Source organism: Solea solea, chromosome 18 (genome assembly GCF_958295425.1).
Source record: "Solea solea chromosome 18, fSolSol10.1, whole genome shotgun sequence".
Classification (NCBI taxonomy): Eukaryota; Metazoa; Chordata; class Actinopteri; order Pleuronectiformes; family Soleidae; genus Solea; species Solea solea.
Genome location: NC_081151.1, coordinates 18,323,589 through 18,344,086, shown reverse-complemented (window position 1 = coordinate 18,344,086; position 20,498 = coordinate 18,323,589). Strand labels below are relative to the sequence as shown.

Genomic DNA, 20,498 nt, shown 5'->3' with positions numbered 1-20,498 from the left:
CGTGAAACCGGAAGTACTTCTCTCCGCTTGTCAACACAACATGGCTGCGTCTAGCAGTTGTTAATTTTAGGACAAACTCAAGGGGAAACGCCTGCCTGCTTCGCGCGTGACAGGCTTCACGTTTGGAACATTTGATATCACCGCGTTTTTTCGTCTTTTCTTTTTTTAAGTACGTTGCCTGACTCACATGAAGACAGGGTGAGGACCGCATGATGCAAAGGCTCACCAGGGCGGCACTGGCCTTGAACGGCCGCTGTTTTATCACAGAAAAGCACATATCTGCGGTTAAAGTCATCACTCGAGGGTTAGTGAGTGCAGAACACGGGGACGACTCCGCCAGGAATGAAGTTTATGACGTTATTATATCCGGAGGCGGAATGGTTGGTTCTGCAATGGCATGTTCCTTAGGTGAGTTTACGTTTACTTACTCTAACCCTTTTTTCTTTTCCCTTGTTTCCTTTCTGTGTATCCTTCAACCCCGTTTCCTTCGTCTTCCCTCTTTATCCCCTCTTTTACATTCCTTGCTTTTCCTCTTTCCTTTCTCTGCCCCTTTTCCACTTTATTTCGCTTGTTCCCTCCTCTTTTCCTCCCCACATATTTTCTCATCTTTCCTCTCCCTCCTCCCTCTTCCTTCCTTTCGTCGAACATCCCTCCATTTTTTGTACGATTCAATATTACCTCTTCTCCTGTTTCCTTCCTTGTTTACTATTCTTTTCCTTCCATTGTCCTCTATTTTTCAGCGTGTGTATGTCATTCTCAGGCATGAATTGAATAAACCTGTTGTAATAGAGTTGTTCACAGCATATTTCACAACATTAAATAGCAGGAAAAACGGTAACATAAATTAGGGTTCCTCTCCACTTTTAAAGAGACTCAGGACGATGCTACAATTCAAGTGTAACTTTGTTGACATTCAAACCTGTAGAAGCTCTTTTTATTGTAAAACTGCATGCATATTTACCGTATTTTCTGGATGTGTTCCAATAAAGCGATTGAGATATAATTATACTGTATAGTCATTTCAGCATTGCTAAAACACTGCACTGTATGTATCTATTGACAGGTATGGATCCAAACTTAGGGAGTAAGAAGATACTGCTGCTTGAAGCGGGCAACAAGAAAGTCATGGACACGGTCCCAGACACCTACAGCACCAGAGTCAGCTCCATCAGTCCTGGTTCTGCCACCCTCCTCAGCGGTAAGGCATACACTTACAAACCAACACAAAGATATATATATATATATAGATAGATAGACAGAAAATAATAAAGAAATAAAGTATTTTCTGTGTGTAGCTTGTTTTGCTAGACTAGTAAATGGCTCCCACAAGATAAGAAAAGGATCAGACACGGTCCAGTCAGTCATCCAGGCTTAGCAGGAATCATATCTGACCTCATTTATTCTTCTTCTGCTGTTTTTTTCTTTGTTGGGGACTTAAAGGTATCTCTTTCAAAGTTGTACATCTGTGTCTGATGAACTTCATGACATGAGCATGACATCACTGCAGACCTGTGTGTTTGGTTGTTGCATGGAACTACATAGACAACATTTATTAGGTGAAAGTTCATCCACATTTAATGTACTCCAAGTGGCCTTCCAGTTTAGTGATTAGAGAATTAGCAACAACAATGATATCTCCATGGTAACATTACCCATTTCGATGCGTTATATTTTCATTAAAGGTAATAATATGCTGAGGATTTGCTGATCTGTTTGTCTGATCAGTGTCTAATTCTGATATGGACACTGAAATGAGTTTGATGGGAATGCATCAGTACACAGTGTTGCCAGATCTCGCGAGAGAAACAAGCAACTGGGCCTGTGAAAACAAGGGACTTCTCTCTCAAAAAAGAATGTCGGCACAATTGCCACAAGAGGATCTTAAACCAGCTTCTAACATTTATTTAACATTACAAAACAGGTGGCATATGGACATTTGCAAATCTATTTCCGACTGTTGTATCCAAGTACATTATATACACAGTAAACCTCTGATAATTAAACTATGCACACACGCGTACGTATCATCCTGAATTGCTTTTAATATGCTGCTCTTCCTTCAAACCAATATGTCATAAAATAAACTCCATTCTCTTTCAAGCAGTCTTTTTATATTTTTTGCCATATTTCGCCCACTTTGGCCCAGACTATCACTCAAGTTTTCCCAAGTTCTCAAACTGAAAAAAAATCGATCTACTCCAGCTATGATTGGCTAGTACTCATTGCCACCAGGATCCATGAGAGGCAGGTTGTGCGTGGTAATAACTCTGCTGATACAGCAAGCAGACACATTATCCTGTGTTTCAATAACATGTCGAAAATATCTGCTTGATAACTCATGGAGACAAGCCCAAAAAACCTGCAACTACCAATATCTGTAAGCGACTTTACAGAAAAGCAAGCCCAAAGTCGCTTATAATAAGCAGACTTGGCAACTATGGCAGGCAGTACAGTGTAAATTAGTTGATGTAAAATGTTATGTTTGGCTGTTAAAGCATTGCCTACCATTGGCACCTGCACATTAAGTAAAGATAGTAATGACAGTGAAGTTTTCCCATGTTTATGGAACACTGTCTCCTTAAAAAATCAGCCTTTGCCTCACGTCATTCACGGTAATTTAACCTCATACCTGAAACACTTATTGCGTTTATTAAAATTAAGCCCCATTACTAGACAACATTATAGTGTAGGCTTCAGGTCGAGCATGTAACAAAAGAAACCAAGAGGTTGATGAATGATTATACACTGTAATTTCATCACTTAATAATCAAATAAATATTTAAATGTTGCAGCAAGGAGACCCGCATCCATGACCCGGTCAGAACAAGGGCCTTTCTGCATGAAGTTTGTATGTTCTTCCCATGTGTGCATGGGGTTTCTCTGGGTTCTCTGGTTTCCTCCCTCAGTTGTCTGACAACAATGGTTGTTTGTCTCTATGATATTGATTTACAAAGCTATTCTCGGTCTTCTCCCCTCCTCCCTGTTGACTTTTATCAACCAGAGGAGTTCTGGATCCTATCAGCTTCGTTCCCAATTCAGTTCTGAACCTGTCCCGAGGTTCAGAACTGAATTGGGGGGAAAAAAAGGCTTTTATGTTTGCTGCTCCCTTTGCCTGGAATGAACTGCAGAGAGATTTGAAGGCTTGGTCGTGCATGCTGGATGACTTGGAGGCTATAGATATTATTGCTGATTTATGGGGTCTTTATGATGATTGTGATCCTGAAAATAGCTTATTTCATTATTTTATGTTTTTGTATAGTATGTTTGTCTGTAACCTTGTTGTACTTGCCTGTCTTGGCCAGGACACACCTGAAAAAGAGATTTTTATTCTCATGGTGCTTTTTTTCCCCTGGTTAAATAAAGGTTAGATAAAAAAAAAATTAAAAATATCCAGCCCTGTGATGGACTGGTGACCTCCCTTTTGCCCTATGTCAGCTGGGATTGGCACCAGTGCTCCCCACGACCCTCATATGGAGGATAAAGCAGTAGATGATGAAGATATTTAAATGTACACTATGCCTTGCAGTCAAATCCCAGAATTCAGATTATTTTTATGCACTGTCCTGACATAAATTGTTGCATCACATTTGCTCTGTAATTGATTTAAATTGTGTTTGTACACACACAGGCATTGGCGCATGGGAGCAGATTACAAAGATGAGATGCAAGCCATATCAGAGAATGCAGGTATGTCGATCTTTTGTGCACAATGGCGGTAAATTGCTTTTGTGTCTGCACAGTACAATACGATACAGTAACTGCCATTGTACTGCAAAGTCAAAAGTTCAGGAAAGTATCATTTCATGGCAAAATAACCACCGCCTTCTGCTAAACTGAACATCTTCCCAAATCCTTCTGTTACACAACTTGAGTTTTCCAGGATATGTCCTTCATACGTTCTAATTTACTGGCATACTGTTATGTATTTCTGTCGCCCATCAATCACACTACCATACAATTTGTGGAGAGAAAAATCTGTTACATTCAGTTGCTACCCAGTCATTCATCTTAATTATCAAGCGCACAATACTGTATCATATCATATTGTGTACTGTGTGTAATTGTTCTCATTAGAGTGGCAAACATTGGTTTCATGTAACATGCATTTTGATCGTCCCTTTGCGCAATTTATGCCTTTTCGGTAGCTCCACAGGCTCTGTGGCAAGATGGATGCCAAAAAATACAAGGCATGTTTAAAAATAAGGACAAAAAAAAAAAAAGGCCAACATCTGCGTTGTTCATTGCACTGGAAGGCCCCGTGACTGTGCTAGTTTTATTTATTAAAGTCATCCTTTCTATGAAGAATAAACCATTTTTGAACCATCTTCAAATTGGTACTCGCTCCCCACATCTTCTAATTACAAAGATTCATGTGAACACGGGGAAGAAGATGAAAGATCGGGAGAGCGGTTGTTTGCTGCAAAGTGAACTGGCTTTACGGCTGTGGGCGCAGGCTCAGTCTCTCTTGTAAGATGTGGTTAGTGTGTACCAAACACTGGACCGCAGGGTTTCTCTCTGGGCCTAAGATGTCATCATGCAGTGCCTAACAGTGATTATGGTAATGTACCTCTCCCATTATACCTTTCCCTCTGCTCCCACTATTTTGGCATGTTTGCCCTTGAATTTTAGTTGTATACATCTCAGCCATAGCTCTGAACTATGTGCTGCAGGTCGGCTCTAAATAACATTCTTTCCATGCAATAAAATGCTCTTTCACCTTAAATGTAAGCACTGAGGGTTCAGATTTGAAACAGGAGGCGAACTTTGAGTTCTGCCCACATTTTTCTCCGTAAACATGCAACGAAGGATATTGTTAAAATTTCACGCAGAAAGTAGTAACTCATTCCACACTGACGCGGCATCATTTCACCCTGCATTAAACAAAACCAAAACATTTTTGGGCTGGTCTCGGTAGATCTTTCTTCCTAACCACTTATCACAAGTTGCAAACCCACTGCCATTAGTGGTTTTCTGTAGGGTATACCCCCCTACTTTATGGCAAGTTAGTAAAAAGCAGTGCAGCAGCATATTACTGCCCAATGATGGGTTCTGTCACCATAGTTGCAACCTAGGAGAGGATTTACCTTGTACAAACACTTTCAACCCCCCATGTTTAGCTGGGGTTTGGAATTACATGATCCCAAACTATATCTCACTCTGGTGCTTTTGGTTTTGGATAAATATCAACCTACCCTGTGATGTATATGTCATTTGTTATTTGGGTTTCTCAAGATAATGTTTGTGAAAATCCACATCACGTAATGCCGTTTGGTCCTCTACCTAAGAGAGCTGCATTAAGCTGAAATCATGCGTCCCTGATGGAGGGCTTTTGGTGACCCTCATTGCTCTGGGTTGGATGCGTTCAGGCTGTGCTAACCTCCAACAGCATCTACCACCTTTGATGTGTTCTGCTCATTGAAGCAGCACTTTTCTGCCCAGCTTTAATATATATAATATATGAAAAGGGGATGCATTTAAGGATAGACTTGTTGACCACAGCCATAATGGGTCTTTCATTTAGGTTTGGGACGCCTGCTCTGATGCCCTGATCACGTTCGATAAGGAGAACCTGCAGGACGAGATGGCATACATTGTGGAGAACGACATCGTTGTGGCTGCACTCACCAAACAACTCGACAGTCTGTCTGGTAAGCACGTACGATTTAAAAACATGGTGCCACTCTGACGCAGTGCTCTGGTAAACCTATTGAATCCTGGGCCATGTGCCTACTGGAGGCTGAGGTTGTAGTCCATCCTGTTTCTCAGGTTTTGCTGGTTTTGCACTCTGTCCCAGTGACTGTTTTAAGACAAGTTCAACTTCTGGAGCCATCTGAGTTTTTCCCCTGTAGTTCGAATCAAAGCGTCACAGCTGCAGAGCCCCAACACCCTCTGAGGACACGTGAAAATAGCCCAGTGACCTAGTTAAACTTGACATGTGCTTCTATGCTTTGCCACCTCTTAGGCCACTGAAGTGCTACAGTGTGTCATGCTGCTTTGCTGCTGACATCAACCAACCCTTTCGTGAGCTTTTCAAGTAAAACTTGCTCGACAGTTAAAGTGACATATTTATAAACAGTCTTCAACAGCCAGCTAACAGATGTGTGTGTTTTTTTGCCCCATCTGCCTACCACTTGTCCCCTTTCTCTCTTCTCATGTTAGACGTAGTAGTGATGTGCTCGAGATGCATGACATGAAATGCACGCTCCCAGCTGTTTTCAATGTAGCCCTGCTCTCCAATCAATGTGACATCCATGTTCAGGCAAAAGTAGCTGTTCTGTGGATGGGTCCTGCTCCAAGTTAGCACGAGCCAGTGTATTTTGGGAGCCTTTCATGTCTTTGGATGACAGCTGCTGAGATTTTAGGATGATGGGCAGTTTATAGTACAAAATCCGACAAGCTGGCAGCACGTGCAAAGTGTGCCGTGGTGTGCTTGTAGATAAACACTATTAGTCAGTGCAGTGTGGCAGGCCGAGACCATTAAGAAGGTTGTCAAATGTGAAGTTAGGCAGCTACCATCGGCCAGGGAGGAAAACCAGTGCTGTTTTATGAGTTGGTTTATAGATGTTCCACTGCTTTAGCTGCAGGCAATTCATCGTCTCTATTTTTTAAGTCACAGAGCGCGGATTTAAATGTGAAGATACTGTATATGCACAAGACTTATGATCCCTTTATTGTGACAACAACTGACATTTTATTTTAAGGAACACTGCTGTTTTTTTTGTTTTGTGCCACATCTGTAGTCACCTCTTTCATGTCCTTTCCTGTTTATCAGATAATGTGCAAGTTAAATACAGGTCCAAAGTGGTGCATTATACGTGGCCCATGCCCCACCAGGCAGCAGACTACATCCCATGGGTCCAGGTCAAGTTAGCCAATGGAGAGACTCTTCAAACCAAGCTGCTGGTCAGTTTAATTCATCATATAAAATTGTACTTCTTGCTCTTTATTTCTTTTTTTTTTTTTTTTGTTTTTTTTACAGTTTTTTCCCCTTTTTTCTGCTTCTTTGTCAGATTGGTGCCGATGGACCAAACTCAATGGTGAGGCGAGCATTAGGGATACCCACAGTCAAGTGGAGTTACGACCAGTCTGCTGTTGTTGCTGTGCTCCACCTATCAGAGGTGAGTATCACTTCTCACATACTTATCACATACAACACGTTTTGATACTGTGTGTGCACAAGTAAAGCTGTAGTGTGTAACTTGTAAATATAAACAGATATCAGTTGAGTTCAAACCGTTGTCATACGAGTTCACACAATGCTGAATGAGCTCCACGCGACTCTCTTTGTGTATCTCAGCGGTATCAAGATCTTGTGTCACCCGACATATTTCCCAGCTGCACAGAGATTTGTTTTATGTCAAGGAGGCAACATTGTGGGAGTGAGACACAAAGAAGAAAAAATTCAAACAAACACACCCCCAGTCAAGGCTGAAAAGGCCATTCAAGGCCAAGATTTCCTGGGGAACAGAATTCCCCGTAATCTGTGTGGTTTGCGTTTCCACCAAACCTCAAATTTCGGATAGCTTGATGGCTTTTTGTATATACGATCGGTCGTTTCGTGTTGCCAACTCTGCACTGGCTTAAACAGCTGCAAAATGTTCTTCAGTACACAGCCCCGCCCCTCCAGAGTTCCTGGTAATGGAACCCACTCGCTAGTGGCGAGTGGGTTCTTCTCTGGGTGAAAGTTCGGGGCACAGGGAAAGTTTTCCCCTGGGTAATTTCTGTGGTGGCGCGCCAAGGAAAATAGTTTTGCTCGATAGAGTCCGTTTTCAGATACAGCATACCAAAAATGTTGCATTGTTTCTGTTCACAAAGGCCAAACAGAGGCAGAATAATAACAACAACAACAACAACCATAATCACCAAAAGTTACACATTGCAGCTTTAAGCAAGAATGACCGTGTTCCACTGAGTTACTTAACACAATGTATTTTTTTATGATGGTTATTTCAATGTCACGTCTGTCATCATGCAGAGAACAATACGCCCACCCAGCAGCAACCTGTATATCATCTTGTTTTTATGGTTAATGTATGTGTGTAAAATATAACTATACAACACAATGCCAAACAATATCAGCATAATCTTTAATTTATGTCTTGCACAGCCCACTGAGAACAATGTGGCATGGCAGAGGTTCCTCCCAACAGGACCCATTGCGATGTTACCGGTAATATATCTGCGTGAATACAAGTTGTAGCAAGAATATTTGTCCGTCACATGATTATTTAATAAAGCTTTAACCTCCGTTCTCTGTGCACCGCAGCTGTCGGACACAGAGAGCTCTCTGGTGTGGTCAACCAGCCATCAATTTGCCGAGGAGCTGCTAGCTCTGGATGAGGAGAGCTTTGTGGATGCCATAAACTCTGCCTTTGTAAGTGTCTCTCTGGTCTTTGAACGGATGATGAAGAGTTTGATGAATGATTTCCCATCTGTCTCTGTTTACAGTATGTGTGCAAGTGCTCTGTGTGTCGCAGGGGTTCTCCATAGACTTACTCACGTGTAAAACGGCAGCTGTCGGTGACTCACGTAAACAATATTGTCATTGTTTTGTCCAGACTTCACACAATACTAATATTTCACTGTGGGAATGACATACCTATCCATTTTTTTGTGTTTAGAGAAACGTCTTTTTCCCAAGCTGGCTATTTTTACAGGGCCTGCTGATGGACGGGGTCACCACGGTTGAGTCACGTTTGGTTTCAGGCCTGGTTTGCTAATTAAACCTGTGGTCACCCAGTGTCGACCATTACTGCATGGAATGTTTTTCAAACAGAGCTAATTCAACTGCATAGCCTGGCCGGCATCTTCTTTTAATTAGCCCAGCTCCTGAGGCTCTGCCAAACCAGTTAGTTAGGGAGGGGAAGAAAAGCACTTTCGCTGGCCTGGAGTTGAGCTTTACTCCTATGTCAGCTAATTTCTTTGTCCACTTAAAGGGACAATGTCTGTTTTCCCTCTCTCTCTCTTTCCTGACCATTTTTCATTCTCTGTGAAAACGTGTCTTCTTGCCTGTCTGTGTTTGCACCCACAGTGGAGTAATGAGAACCAGTCAGAGACGATTGAGACAGCTGGCGCTCTGTTCCGCGGCGCCCTGTCAGCCATCATCCCGTCTGCAGGCTCACCTCGACAGCTCCCTCCTAGTGTGGCAGGGATCGGCCCAAAGACACGAGTCATGTTCCCCCTGGGCATGGGTCATGCCTCAGAATATATAAGGCACCGAGTGGCTCTGATTGGGTGAGATATTATGCAGAAAAAGTGATGGGCTTCACATGAAAAGATGCTTAAAATCTGCTTTTGTAGGGTAAATTTTTTGGTTTAGTTTAGAGAAACCCAACAATTCACACAATGAGTAAACACGAGGCACCTGTGGAGAGAAAAAAAAACTCCCTGACAGAACCAGACTCAAAGATGTGCAGCCATTTGCCTCGACCGGTTGGGGTGAAAGGAAAAATGGGGGACAGAAAGGAGAAGGGGGAGGGACAGAAGAAAGAGGCCAGGAGCAGCTATACAACAACTGTACCGAGTTATAAGTTTAGACAGAAGAGTTCTGAGTCAATGAACTACATTGTCAGTTATATAAGCAGCAGCAGAGATTGTTGATAAAAAATTATACTGATATCAACTTTAATAAAAGCATAATAATAATAATGGTGATGATATGAATTATAATAATAGTAATAATAATAATAACAGCCTCGAAACTGGACCTGGATCCTGCAATCTGTAAGATGAGGAGAGAGAGAGAGGACAGAAGGAAAGACACACACTAGGAAGAGAAAGCACAAGGTTAATGACATATAATGAAGTCATATTCATACCCTGCGTTTTAGTATTTAGTTACAGTATTGTTATCCATGCATCAGATACAGTATTTACTAAAACTCACAAGAAATGCTGTTTAAACAACACTTAACTGCTTTTCTGGTGGCACGTTGATATTTTTAAACTTAATCTCTGGGGTCTCTGCAACAATTTCTGATGAATGCAAATAATGAATTCAGAAATCTGTTTTTAAACCAGTAACAGAAGAGAGACTTTTGTGCAATTTCACCACTCTTTTTCTATAATCACCAAGCAATCTCGAGTTTTCCCCCCTCTTGTTCAGTGTAACACATGTAAGGAACTGATGTTTTCCACGATGTGTAAAACAGCAAACCATGGGCCGAATATATTTGGATAGTCCTGCGTGTGTTTGTCTTTGCAGGGATGCAGCCCATCGTGTCCATCCTCTGGCGGGTCAGGGAGTCAACCTGGGCTTTGGGGATGTGGCTTGCCTCACGCGGCTCCTGAGCCAGGCGGCCTTTAACGGGAAGGACCTGGGTCAGTGAGAACTCTAAACACAAGCACTGCAACTATAGCTCAGTGGTTTCCCCTAAGCTCTTTCCCATAGCCCCAGCTCAAGTACATGCCGGTAACCTGAATTATAAAAAGCATGCGCTTTTCCGTCAACTGACATTTGAAGTTTTTCTGCCACGCGGCGTGCATAAGATGCTTTTCATAAAACTGAAAACCCTCTTTATGTGATACTGTGCATATTTTTACCTCTGTTAAATGTAGGAAACATGTAAATGGTGAATACGAATTCAGTCTCTGTCCTCTGTTTTTAAACCCTACAATCCTCGTTTGTTTGTGCAGGAGCGATCCAGCACTTGTTAGAGTATGAAACCGAACGACAGAGACACAACCTGCCTATGATGGCTGCCATCGACCTCATGAAACGCCTCTACTCCACTAACGCCGCTCCTGTGGTTCTCCTACGCACCTTCGGTCTGCAGGCCACCAACATGCTCCCGACGCTCAAAGTAAGCTTCCTCTCCTCACGCCTCTAACCACACACATCCTTCGAGACACCCCAGTGAACCTGACCGTCGCCCAGATCGCATCAGCCCACCTGTCAGAGCTAAGCTCCGCCTCTGCTCCGACCCCGCCCTCCTCCCTCTTTTTCTGATTACACGGAGCTTTACTTGAGCGGTGTCTATAATTTCCAGGGTTTGAACCTACTACTATGGCATCTAAGTTTAGCCCCAAATTTAGTGTTACCAAAAGTGTGTGGGTGGGGTGCAGGGCTGGCCCCGGGGCAGCGGACAGCGGTGTTGGCTTGTGTTTTCACACCCCTTTTATTACCAACCACTCATGTGAAATGGCTTTATTCCCTACTAAGTGATTCAGACCAACACTACTGTAACTGGCTGTAAAGGCATTTCACTATGGAGGCGCAGAGTTGAACGTGACATCTTTTCCATATTAAACAATGGTGATTTCACTCGTTTACGGGCCTCGTATAGAGCCCTGCAGCCTTTTTAGTTTTCATTTTCAAAGGTCACAGGGTTTTTCAGTGGTGTCTCTTTTTTGCCTCTCCAGGAGCAGATCATGGCATTTGCAGGCAAGTGACGTTCTTGCCGTGCAGTGGATCTCGAGAGACTGTGAGCTGTAAAAATGTGTTTTTAAGAAACTAAAATAATAAAGATTTATTTTACTCTACTGTGATTCCTTTTCTTTTTTTCCAACTTCACAGGTTAGTCGAGTATAGTGAATTACCTTTCAGCGCATCATAACATTTGAAATGCAGAAAGATTGATAACCTTTTAACACAAAGTGTATCGAAGACGACAACGTTTGCACAAGCGCATTTTGTGTTATCGTAATTACGCAACGGTTTCTGAAAAGCTGCAAAGTCAACGTGTGAAGCCGGCGAATCAGGAAAAAGGTCTGTACAAAGTTTCCATATTTTTGACATTCAGACCAAAACTCAAACAAATGTTATTTTAAATATGTTGTATTCTGTTCAAATTTCTCACGCAAAATCCTGTCCCACTACAGTGGGTTTTTTTTTTATCATTTTAAATTGTTAATACTATTTTTACATGCAGTCAATTTTAAATAAGATATTGAAAGTTATTCTGCAAAAGGGCAAAAGCAACAGGATATTTTCTGGCCCTTTTATGGTTAATATAAGGAAAAAAAAAACGTTTGTCTTGGGTGTTAAAGGGTTAATTTTAAACTAAAATCCCTTTGCAATTCTGAATTATCAAGTCATTCCTAGAGGGCTTGGTGTAGTGGTTAGCACTTAAGACCTTAGGTTTGCAACCCATTTGGAACAAGGAATGGAGTTTGCATATTCTCCCCATGTGAGCGTGGGTTTTCTCTGGTTTTCCTCCCACAGTCCCACATGCAGATTAGGGGATTAGGCAAATTGGACTGTGTGGCCTATGTCAGATGGATTTGCCAGTAGAAGATCATCCATCTTCTCGATAGATATCATTCTTAGATTGAGGAAACTAGACTGTACAAAGTGTTATATATCTTTGGTTTGGACGAGAGGAGGAGAGGGAGGCGTCAGGTGAAGATGCCTGGCGCCTTCCTCTGCTGATACCGAGAGTCGACCTTGTGGAGGACTGCGTAGTCGAGTTATCGGTCCTTTGCCCCAGTTCGGGTGCTTCAACAAAGATATAATGAGGAACACTCTGTAGACAAATGATGGTGCCAGTGTTACACAGAGGCCTTTGTGATTTGCCAGTTTCGGCTTGCCTTAAACTAAGTTGTTAGGTCTGTGCTTAGGAATGTAAGTTGCTAATTTAAAGAAGGCCGAATAATAGGTTTAAGTGTAAAAAAGCTCAACCACACACAAAGCACATTTTTCACCTTTTATTAAAACATACATGTATAGTATACAATTATTCCACTGGACTGAGTTAAAAACAACAATTTACATAATTGTCATTCATCAGGTTATTCACATGATGAACAGTTCGGAGCAAGTGCGCAGCATAAAGGTCTTGAAATGTAAAACGCAGTTCCCGTCAAAGTATTTTTTCCCTAACAGAGGTTTATGTATATACAACAGTAGTTATTGGGCATGTTTGAATACTGAAAGGACAACAGAGGTGGCGTCGCTAGCACAGAAAGTCCAGGAGTTAATATTTGAATGAATGATAATTAAAATACATTAGATAAAGTTAATTAAATATTTATACAGTTCACAAGAAATTGACAAACAGAATACAGTATTACTAATGGGTTTCAGCAACGAGTGGAGTCATGGGTTTCAACCTTCTTAGTGTGTGATTTCTGTTTACATTTTTGTTGTCTTTTAATGGCTGTTAATTACGTTGGTGGATGCACTTACTGCCCGTGATGAGAGGTTTTTCTTTAGCTCGTCTAAAATACAGGTCAGACCCAAGGGAGCCTGCAATTTCATCGTGCCTGATCAGGCCTTTTTCACTCCAGACGAAACAAACAATAATGGCTGACATTTTAAAACACGGGAATTATCCTCGTGCTTGTAAAAGCAACGCAGTCTCCCCTTCGCCCCCCCCCCCCCGAGTCGTGATGAACGCAACACTAATAACGATGCATATGTACAAATCTTAAGTCGACATCAAAGAATCTGACCATGTCTCAGCTACAGTATCTGCAGGTAAAGTGTTATGTGCAAGGTTGAAAAAGCTGTGCGGTTTTCATCTGCTCGATCTCCAATGAAGTCTGACGTGTCAAAAGGCGGCCGGAGGGTCACGTGGGTTAGTGTCCTGTACGATAATTTACTGCAAGAATTAAAAAAAAAGATTTAAAAATATTTAGAATGGTTGCACTTCCAGCAACTCGTCTCTTACGGGCTTTACACTGTCCTGCACAGTGTGCATCAGGACCAGCGGTCGACTGATTGTCTCTAAACTACACTCGACACACACTTGCACGTACGACATCTGCGATCAGACACCCATGAGGAATCAAAAATGTAAACGTTTTATAAAAATAAAGTCAGCCCTCCAGTCATGAGCTGAACGTACAGTAGAAATAGCTGGCCTTACAAAAATATAGTGATTTTTTTTTGTTTGTTTCTCTCGGCAGTTCCCGGAGCGTTCGCTGGCTGCTGAGGTTCGGGGGGGGAGGGCACAGTGGGTGAGGAAGATCAGTGGGACTGGCTGTGTCTTTTATGGAGGGTGGATGGTGGAAGGAAAGCCCCACAGTGACAGACTTGTCCCTCTCAGTGCCGGCTTCAAGCGAGAGCGAGCCGTCCTCAGTGGATGTTGAGGTTTCTGAAGTAGTCAAACGTTGCCCCCAGGGCCCAGCTCGTCTCTACGTTGTTCACCTTCTTGGCAAGCTGTTAAACGAAGAGTGGGGCGGAGGGAGGGCGGAGCTTCATTATAACCACAAAACAATTACGAGCACTGTCACACAGATAGTGTTGCATTGATTTTGCTTTGCTTTCTATTACAGCTCTGGAGTTGCTCACCTGCAGCACGGTGTTGTCCTTGAAGCCGAAGCCCTCCTTCAGCAGACAGGTGATGTATGTCATGTCCATGCAAAGGAAGGGGCTGATCGCACGGTATTTGGTCATTTTGTTGCACACTGCACACACACACACACACAAAAAAAAGGCCAAAGGTTTCAGATGCAGTTGATGAAATGTTGCATCAAAACAAAACACCTTCTCTAACCTCTTGGCTACATGATGAAAGGGCTGTTTCACCCATTTTGTTTCCCACTCGGTCAAATGAAGGATATCATTATGATGCTGCTCTGTTTGTTTGTTCAATTCGACCAAATCTGACCAGTTTTTAGTTTTTTTTTAGGTCTTTTACTCATAAAATTCGACAGAAACACAGTAAACAATGCTGGGCTTTTATTGTCTTTGAAGGAAGTGACTTCGACTTTTTGTCCACTTTATTTACGTTTTTCCAATCCCAACTCCCTTTGTTGTTGTTGTTGGAATGAGACATGTATATTTTAGGTCCACTGTCTCATGGTCAAATAACACCTCTATCTCTGCAATTTAGTAAAAAGAATACTGTGTATTCTTTGGGTGAAGATTTAAACTTTCTGTTTTGCTTGGCTGCGTAAACAGGGAGGTGTGAGGAGAATGGCTGAGGGTCAGCACGAGGATAGGTTGTGGTGGTAAACAGTAGTACACTCTGTGTGTGTGTGTGTTCTTGTATCTGTGGCTTTGTGAGAAATATGGTATAAACCATACGGAGTGAGGACTTTTTGGCTGGTCCTTACATCTGTAAAGGGCTGAGGGTTAAGGTTAGGCACTCAATTGTGATGGTTAAGGTCAGGGTAAGGGGCTTGGGGATGCTATATGTCAATGTGTGTGTGAGTACTTGTATTCATTGTGAGGTCCAAATGTACAAACCTATCTTTGTGGGGACATTTTTGTCTGGGACACACAACTTTAAATGGCTTTTTCAGGGTTAAGGTTTAGGCACTTAGTTGTGATGGTTAAGGTAATGATGTGTCCTCACTAAGATATAAAAACAAGTTTGTCCGTGTACATGTTCTCGTATGTGTGTCTGTGTGAGGACCAAACACATACACCATAGGGAGTGAGGACATTAAGTCTAGTCCTCACAACTTTGAAGGGCTTTTTAAGGGGTTTTAAATCCTAGTTTTAGGGTTAGGGGTAGAATTGAGTTTAGGTAAAAGGGTTATTATGTCTGTGCGAGAATGTGTGTGTGTTTGTCAGGTGCCCTCCTGCCTGGGCCAGACAGACAGACAGAGACAGACATCTTCCGCTAAGGTGCCAGCTCAGCCTTGCCAGACCATGTGACTGTGTTCTCACAACACAAACAGCCTTATATAACACACCAACTCATTCTTTACTCTACTCGCTATAAATCTGGTCCTCACTTTGAAACGAGCCGTAGAGCGTGGCGTTGCTTTAGTTTGAACACACAGAAACACTTTTTATAGTCGTGTCAACATATATTTATCCCCATAATAAACTGCATTTGTCTTATTTATCCACGTCCGTGACACATTTTCGCAAATAATCGGTTACATTTTACTGTTGTAATAAATTTGCCCTTTGACGGCACCAGCTGTGCCAGTTTGCCACCGCGATACCAAATGTTCTGGGCGTGAATGCGCGAGTGACTGTTTTGCATGAAGTCTTGTTGGTTGCTCGATGGATATAAATATAACTGTTAACATTTCCTAAGCCGGTTTATTCACCCGTAGAGAAATTAGCATAACTCTTACCTTCTTTGGCTCTCTTCTTGAAATCCCTAACTTCAATTGCGCCTCCTCGAGTGGGATCTGTGCAGGATAAGACGAAACGTGCAATTTGAATTCCAATTTTTGCACAGCAATAGACGATCATTAGCATTAGCATTAGCATGCGCCCACTTACCGATGAGGCCGGACTCCACGGCTCGGTCGAAGTAGTAGGAGAAGGCGTAGAAGATGCTGCTGCCCTTCACCTCGTAAGGCTGGTGCACTTTGCCTTTAATGACCTTCATCACCTCATAGTAGCACAGCTTGTAGCCTGCATAGCCTGGAGAAAGACAAGGGAGACGATTGGAAGAATTAAACACACGTAGAGTACAGCGAGTGCAAGGTGCGTGGACGCGGCGAGGTATGGAATGCAGCTCTGGAATGAGCTCAGCTTAGGGTCAGCTATGGGTTGAAGCTCGGGGGGGGTTCGCCAGAATAATACAGCAGGGAAGCCCCAGAAGGACAAGTGTCACACAGCACCGTGGGTATGGTGGGTAGAGTTGTGCCAGCAAAACCATGTGCTGACAAGAGCGACGGTTAGCGCGGCCCTGTTGGGCTGTCTATTTTTACCACATAATTGTGAGCGGTCCAGATCAAGCCGCTCGTTACACACACACACACACACACACACAACTCAGGGACAGCCCAGCATCTTTTGGCTACTTGACTGTGGTATGGGAGTGACTGCCTTATTTGTGAACTTAACTGACAGTTTTCTTTTCATTTAAATACAAGGTTGACTACAATATAATTGTTCAAGCGGGAGCAACAGAGAGAGAGCGGATGACAAAACATGCATTTGGCGCCAAGGGTACAGAAACTTCAGTGGATGAATGTTCTCATGGGAGAATGTATTATACTGTACGCTATTGTGTACCAGAGTTAGGAGAGGAATGCACGCACTGCCGAGTCCAAGGCACTGGGAAGGCAATCAAAACCTCAGAGTGCTTTTATCTCACCGTCTGGAATCCCGCTAACTTTGTAGGTGGTTCCTCCAAAGCTCACATCTTCACTGAACTTTTTCGGGAGGCACGAACTTCTGAAGACTTTCCAGTCTAGACCTTGGGAAAGCAAAACAGAAAAAGGAAAAAGGTGTGCTTTTCCACCGTCCAGTGACTACATGTATGACAGAGTGAGAGGTGAGAGGAGGTGCTAGAAACTCTACCATCAGCTCCTAGTGCTCCAAGAGTTGCCAGTCGAGCTGCATACAGTCCATTTCCAAGGTAACTATGGTGACAGAGGAATATTGTTTTAATTGCGATGTTAGGTAGATGAGTGTATTTGAATCTAAAGAATACAAATAAGTGGATTTTATACCTGTGTGTGTAGAGCTGGTATGTATTGTTGTACAGGTTGAATTTGGCAACGTAACTGTTGGGTGCAGATTCAATAGTTTTCTGTTGGATAGACAACAAGTATTAAATCATGTGGTTCTTTCTTATTTTTTTTTTACATAATTTGACTAATTTAAACTCACCTTTGACTTGGGAAGGAACGTGATTTGTGTGGATCCCCCGCCCAAATCCAGGATCCCCACTGTCCTCCTCGTGCTGGAGTACAAGTGACCTGCAGGGAATAAGCGCATAAGTGTTAAACTAATCCCACTGGAAAATCAGCAAAAAACACACAAAACACAGCTGTGTTTTTAATCTCCAATTTTAGGTTGTAATTCGTTCCAACACACAAGAGGGAAAATACCTCGCTGGTTTGAAGCTTAAGGCTGTTGTTTAAAATAAATCAGTTGCTATCGTAGCTGTGTGTGTGGAAATACTGCATGTTTTTGTAACCTGAGCGAGGCCAGTGATTCAAGCTCAGACAGGGAGACAAGAGTCTTTCACCGGGCAGAGCTCTGTGTACACTGCAGCCTCAGCTATGAGCCTCTCAAACCACAAACACCAGCATAGCAAAACACGAGCGACGTCTTACCTGTGAGGAAGTTCACCGTGACCCAGGCGAGGACTCCTGAAAGCAGCACACGGGATGACACATGTTAGTGCAGACCTGAGAAGTGACTACGACAACCTCCACTGAGGTTTACCACTCAGGCGTTCACGCTAATACACGGGAGGTGACTTTTTTTTTTTTTTTTTTTTTTAGTCATCCTCAAGTTTCTCAACATTGAGTCTATCAACATGTACTTATGCAGAACAGCCCAGATAATTACAGCTGTCCCAGATGTTTGGTTACTGCACTCATAAAGTGAGGACAATGGATGCCACAAAGAGGATGATGATACATAACACAGTGAGGTTGAGTCACGTGAAGGATCACACTCGACTTTTGGGTGTATTTATTTGTCAAATTGACAATATCACAACATGTTTTTTTGAGCATGTCGTTTCATATCACGGCATTCTAAAAAGATAACCTACCTTCATTCATCCCGTTCATGATGGAAACGCTGTTGTCCGCCACGTAGAAAGGAGACTCCTCAAACACCTCTTGTACCTGTGGAGCACACGTGTCATCGTCGATGTTCATTAGACTTGAACTGAACTGAACTGTAGTCAGTCAAATACTGTGCTGCACTGTCTGTGCACCCCAGACTGTGGGAGACAAACAGCGCCTGTTCTGCATTAGAGTGACAGATAACTCGACCACAGGCATGGCTGGAACAGTAGCCTGGATTTAATAGTTGAAATGACAAATATGGTTACTCCACATAACCCCACAACAGCTGTTTTTTGTTTTTTTGCAACATGATAGTCACCAAAAAGTTGCAGACTTGCTGCAATTTCTTCGTATTTCTTTTTTTTTTTTTTGCAGAGACACTTGTAAGCACTTAGTGGTTTCTCATCCCGCTCCTCGGCGGGACGGGTGGTGTCTGTGCCAAACTGTCTGAGGGCAGAGGCAGAAAAAAAACGACGTGCCTCACCTCCTTCAGAAGAGCCCTGGCCTTCTCCTCGGGAAGCAGACGCAGACCGGCGGTGGCCTTCAGCACCACGGGCGTCCTGCTCCACTCTTCCTCCGGGATCGTCTTCTTGGCAATCTTCAGCAGCTGGCGGATAGTGTTGCCACCCTGCAGGAAAGAGGACAGAGAGAGAGAGAGATTAACAATAGAGCAGAAGTTAATTTTTTAGTGATTGAGCAGACAGGAGTTGGCAGGAGCTGTGTTTGTAATTACGCCGTGTTTACATCACATGAACCCAACCCACCAAAGAACCCCGTGGTTTTGGTGTTTCACAAACAGTCAGCAACTCCCTTATATGACAATGAATAATAATAATAATAATAACAGGGTTGTAAGTGGCCCACAGACATTGTTTGTTACTGAAAAATTGTTCATTTTAAGTCCTAACACATACCTCTTCAAGGTTATCCTTATAAGCAGAGAGTCCGGGTTTCACGGCGTGGTACATTTCATTGTCAAGAACCGGCAGCTCAACTAAAAAACAAAAAACAAAAAGAAAGATATACAGACAGAACATAAAGCAAATGATTATAAGGGAATATTACAAGGTAAGTACAGACTTTCATTCTTTTATTATTCATTGCATTTAGACTTGGCAGCACAGTTTACCTGCACATTTAAAAGTCTGCTTCTCCCAGCACAACTCAGTCAAATTAAATATACACCTTGGGTTAACTTTTTTTCTTCCATGTCGGTACATGTTGGTCCTTCCTTACACCGCACAGTCACATGCAAACCCTCCCACATTTACTACCGTTATGCCTTAAATGAAACACTTTTTTTTTTTTTTTTACATGCATTTATATTCACTTTTATGGATTTGCACTACTTTTTTTTATGTCTTTCAAAAAATGTAGTTGTCTTGCAGGCAAGAAGGAGTTGACACTCAGCAGCTGCAGCACGTGCACAATTCCCTTCTCTTACTACTGGTTTAGAGAGAGAAGGAGGAGGAGGAGGAGGAGGAATGATGCACTCACCAGGGTCTTTCTGGATGAACTTATAGATGTGGATCCTGGTGCCTGTGCTGCCTGCGTCGAACATGACCCCGTAGAAAACCCGGCTCACGGGGGTGGAGGCTTCGGGCACCGACCGGTAAACCTCCACAGGTGGGTGGTAGGGCTCGGGCGCAGGGTGCACCACCTCTGGCACCGGGTGGAACGCCTCTGCTAAGGGGTGGAGGACCTCAGGTGCCGGGTGAAAGACCTCGGGCACGTGCGGGTAGGCGGGAGCGCGCGGCTGCGGCGCGGCTGCGGGCACCCGGTTGGAGACCTCCGGGAGCAGGTTCTCCGTGTTGGCGTTGCCGTTACCGTTGCCGTTACCGTTGCCGGTGTGCTCCCGGTAGCGGTAGAAGTGTGGCACGTAGCGGTGGTGCCGGTAATAGGTCGCCTCCGCAGCTGGGATGAGGCTCCCGGCCAGAAGCCACAGGGATAAAGTGAGGAGCAGGCGCGGCGTGGACATGGTTTTCACAACCGGGCTGGAGAGGAGACAGATGGAGAGAAGAGGAGGAGAAGCCCTGGTGGATGCTGGAAGGAGAGAGGAGATGGAGAGAGGCAGAGTGCACACTCAGGACTGTCCGGTCATCTCTTTACACTAT

The 20,498-nt window shown here is 43.3% G+C and overlaps 2 protein-coding genes across 2 annotated transcripts; one reads left to right on the top strand and one right to left on the bottom strand.

Moving 5' to 3' along the window:
* The first annotated feature begins 50 nt into the window (after positions 1 to 50).
* Positions 51 to 11,481, top strand: coq6 (coenzyme Q6 monooxygenase). The gene is made up of 12 exons (XM_058615104.1): positions 51 to 408; positions 1,064 to 1,198; positions 3,629 to 3,687; positions 5,522 to 5,648; positions 6,773 to 6,903; positions 7,011 to 7,118; positions 8,108 to 8,170; positions 8,267 to 8,374; positions 9,032 to 9,234; positions 10,205 to 10,320; positions 10,636 to 10,802; positions 11,362 to 11,481. Exons 1-12 carry the CDS (start codon positions 210 to 212, stop codon positions 11,389 to 11,391), a joined length of 1,446 nt encoding a protein of 481 aa, XP_058471087.1. The 5' UTR covers positions 51 to 209; the 3' UTR covers positions 11,392 to 11,481.
* A 1,151-nt stretch (positions 11,482 to 12,632) lies between these two features.
* Positions 12,633 to 20,471, bottom strand: LOC131444983 (ectonucleoside triphosphate diphosphohydrolase 5-like). Its single transcript, XM_058615732.1, has 13 exons — positions 19,882 to 20,471; positions 19,299 to 19,378; positions 18,869 to 19,012; positions 18,366 to 18,441; positions 17,920 to 17,955; positions 17,471 to 17,559; positions 17,311 to 17,390; positions 17,159 to 17,220; positions 16,953 to 17,054; positions 16,130 to 16,273; positions 15,979 to 16,035; positions 14,234 to 14,349; positions 12,633 to 14,101 (listed from the first exon to the last, which is right to left on the bottom strand). Exons 1-13 carry the CDS (start codon positions 20,360 to 20,362, stop codon positions 14,018 to 14,020), a joined length of 1,551 nt encoding a protein of 516 aa, XP_058471715.1. The 5' UTR covers positions 20,363 to 20,471; the 3' UTR covers positions 12,633 to 14,017.
* Positions 20,472 to 20,498: the final 27 nt, after the last annotated feature.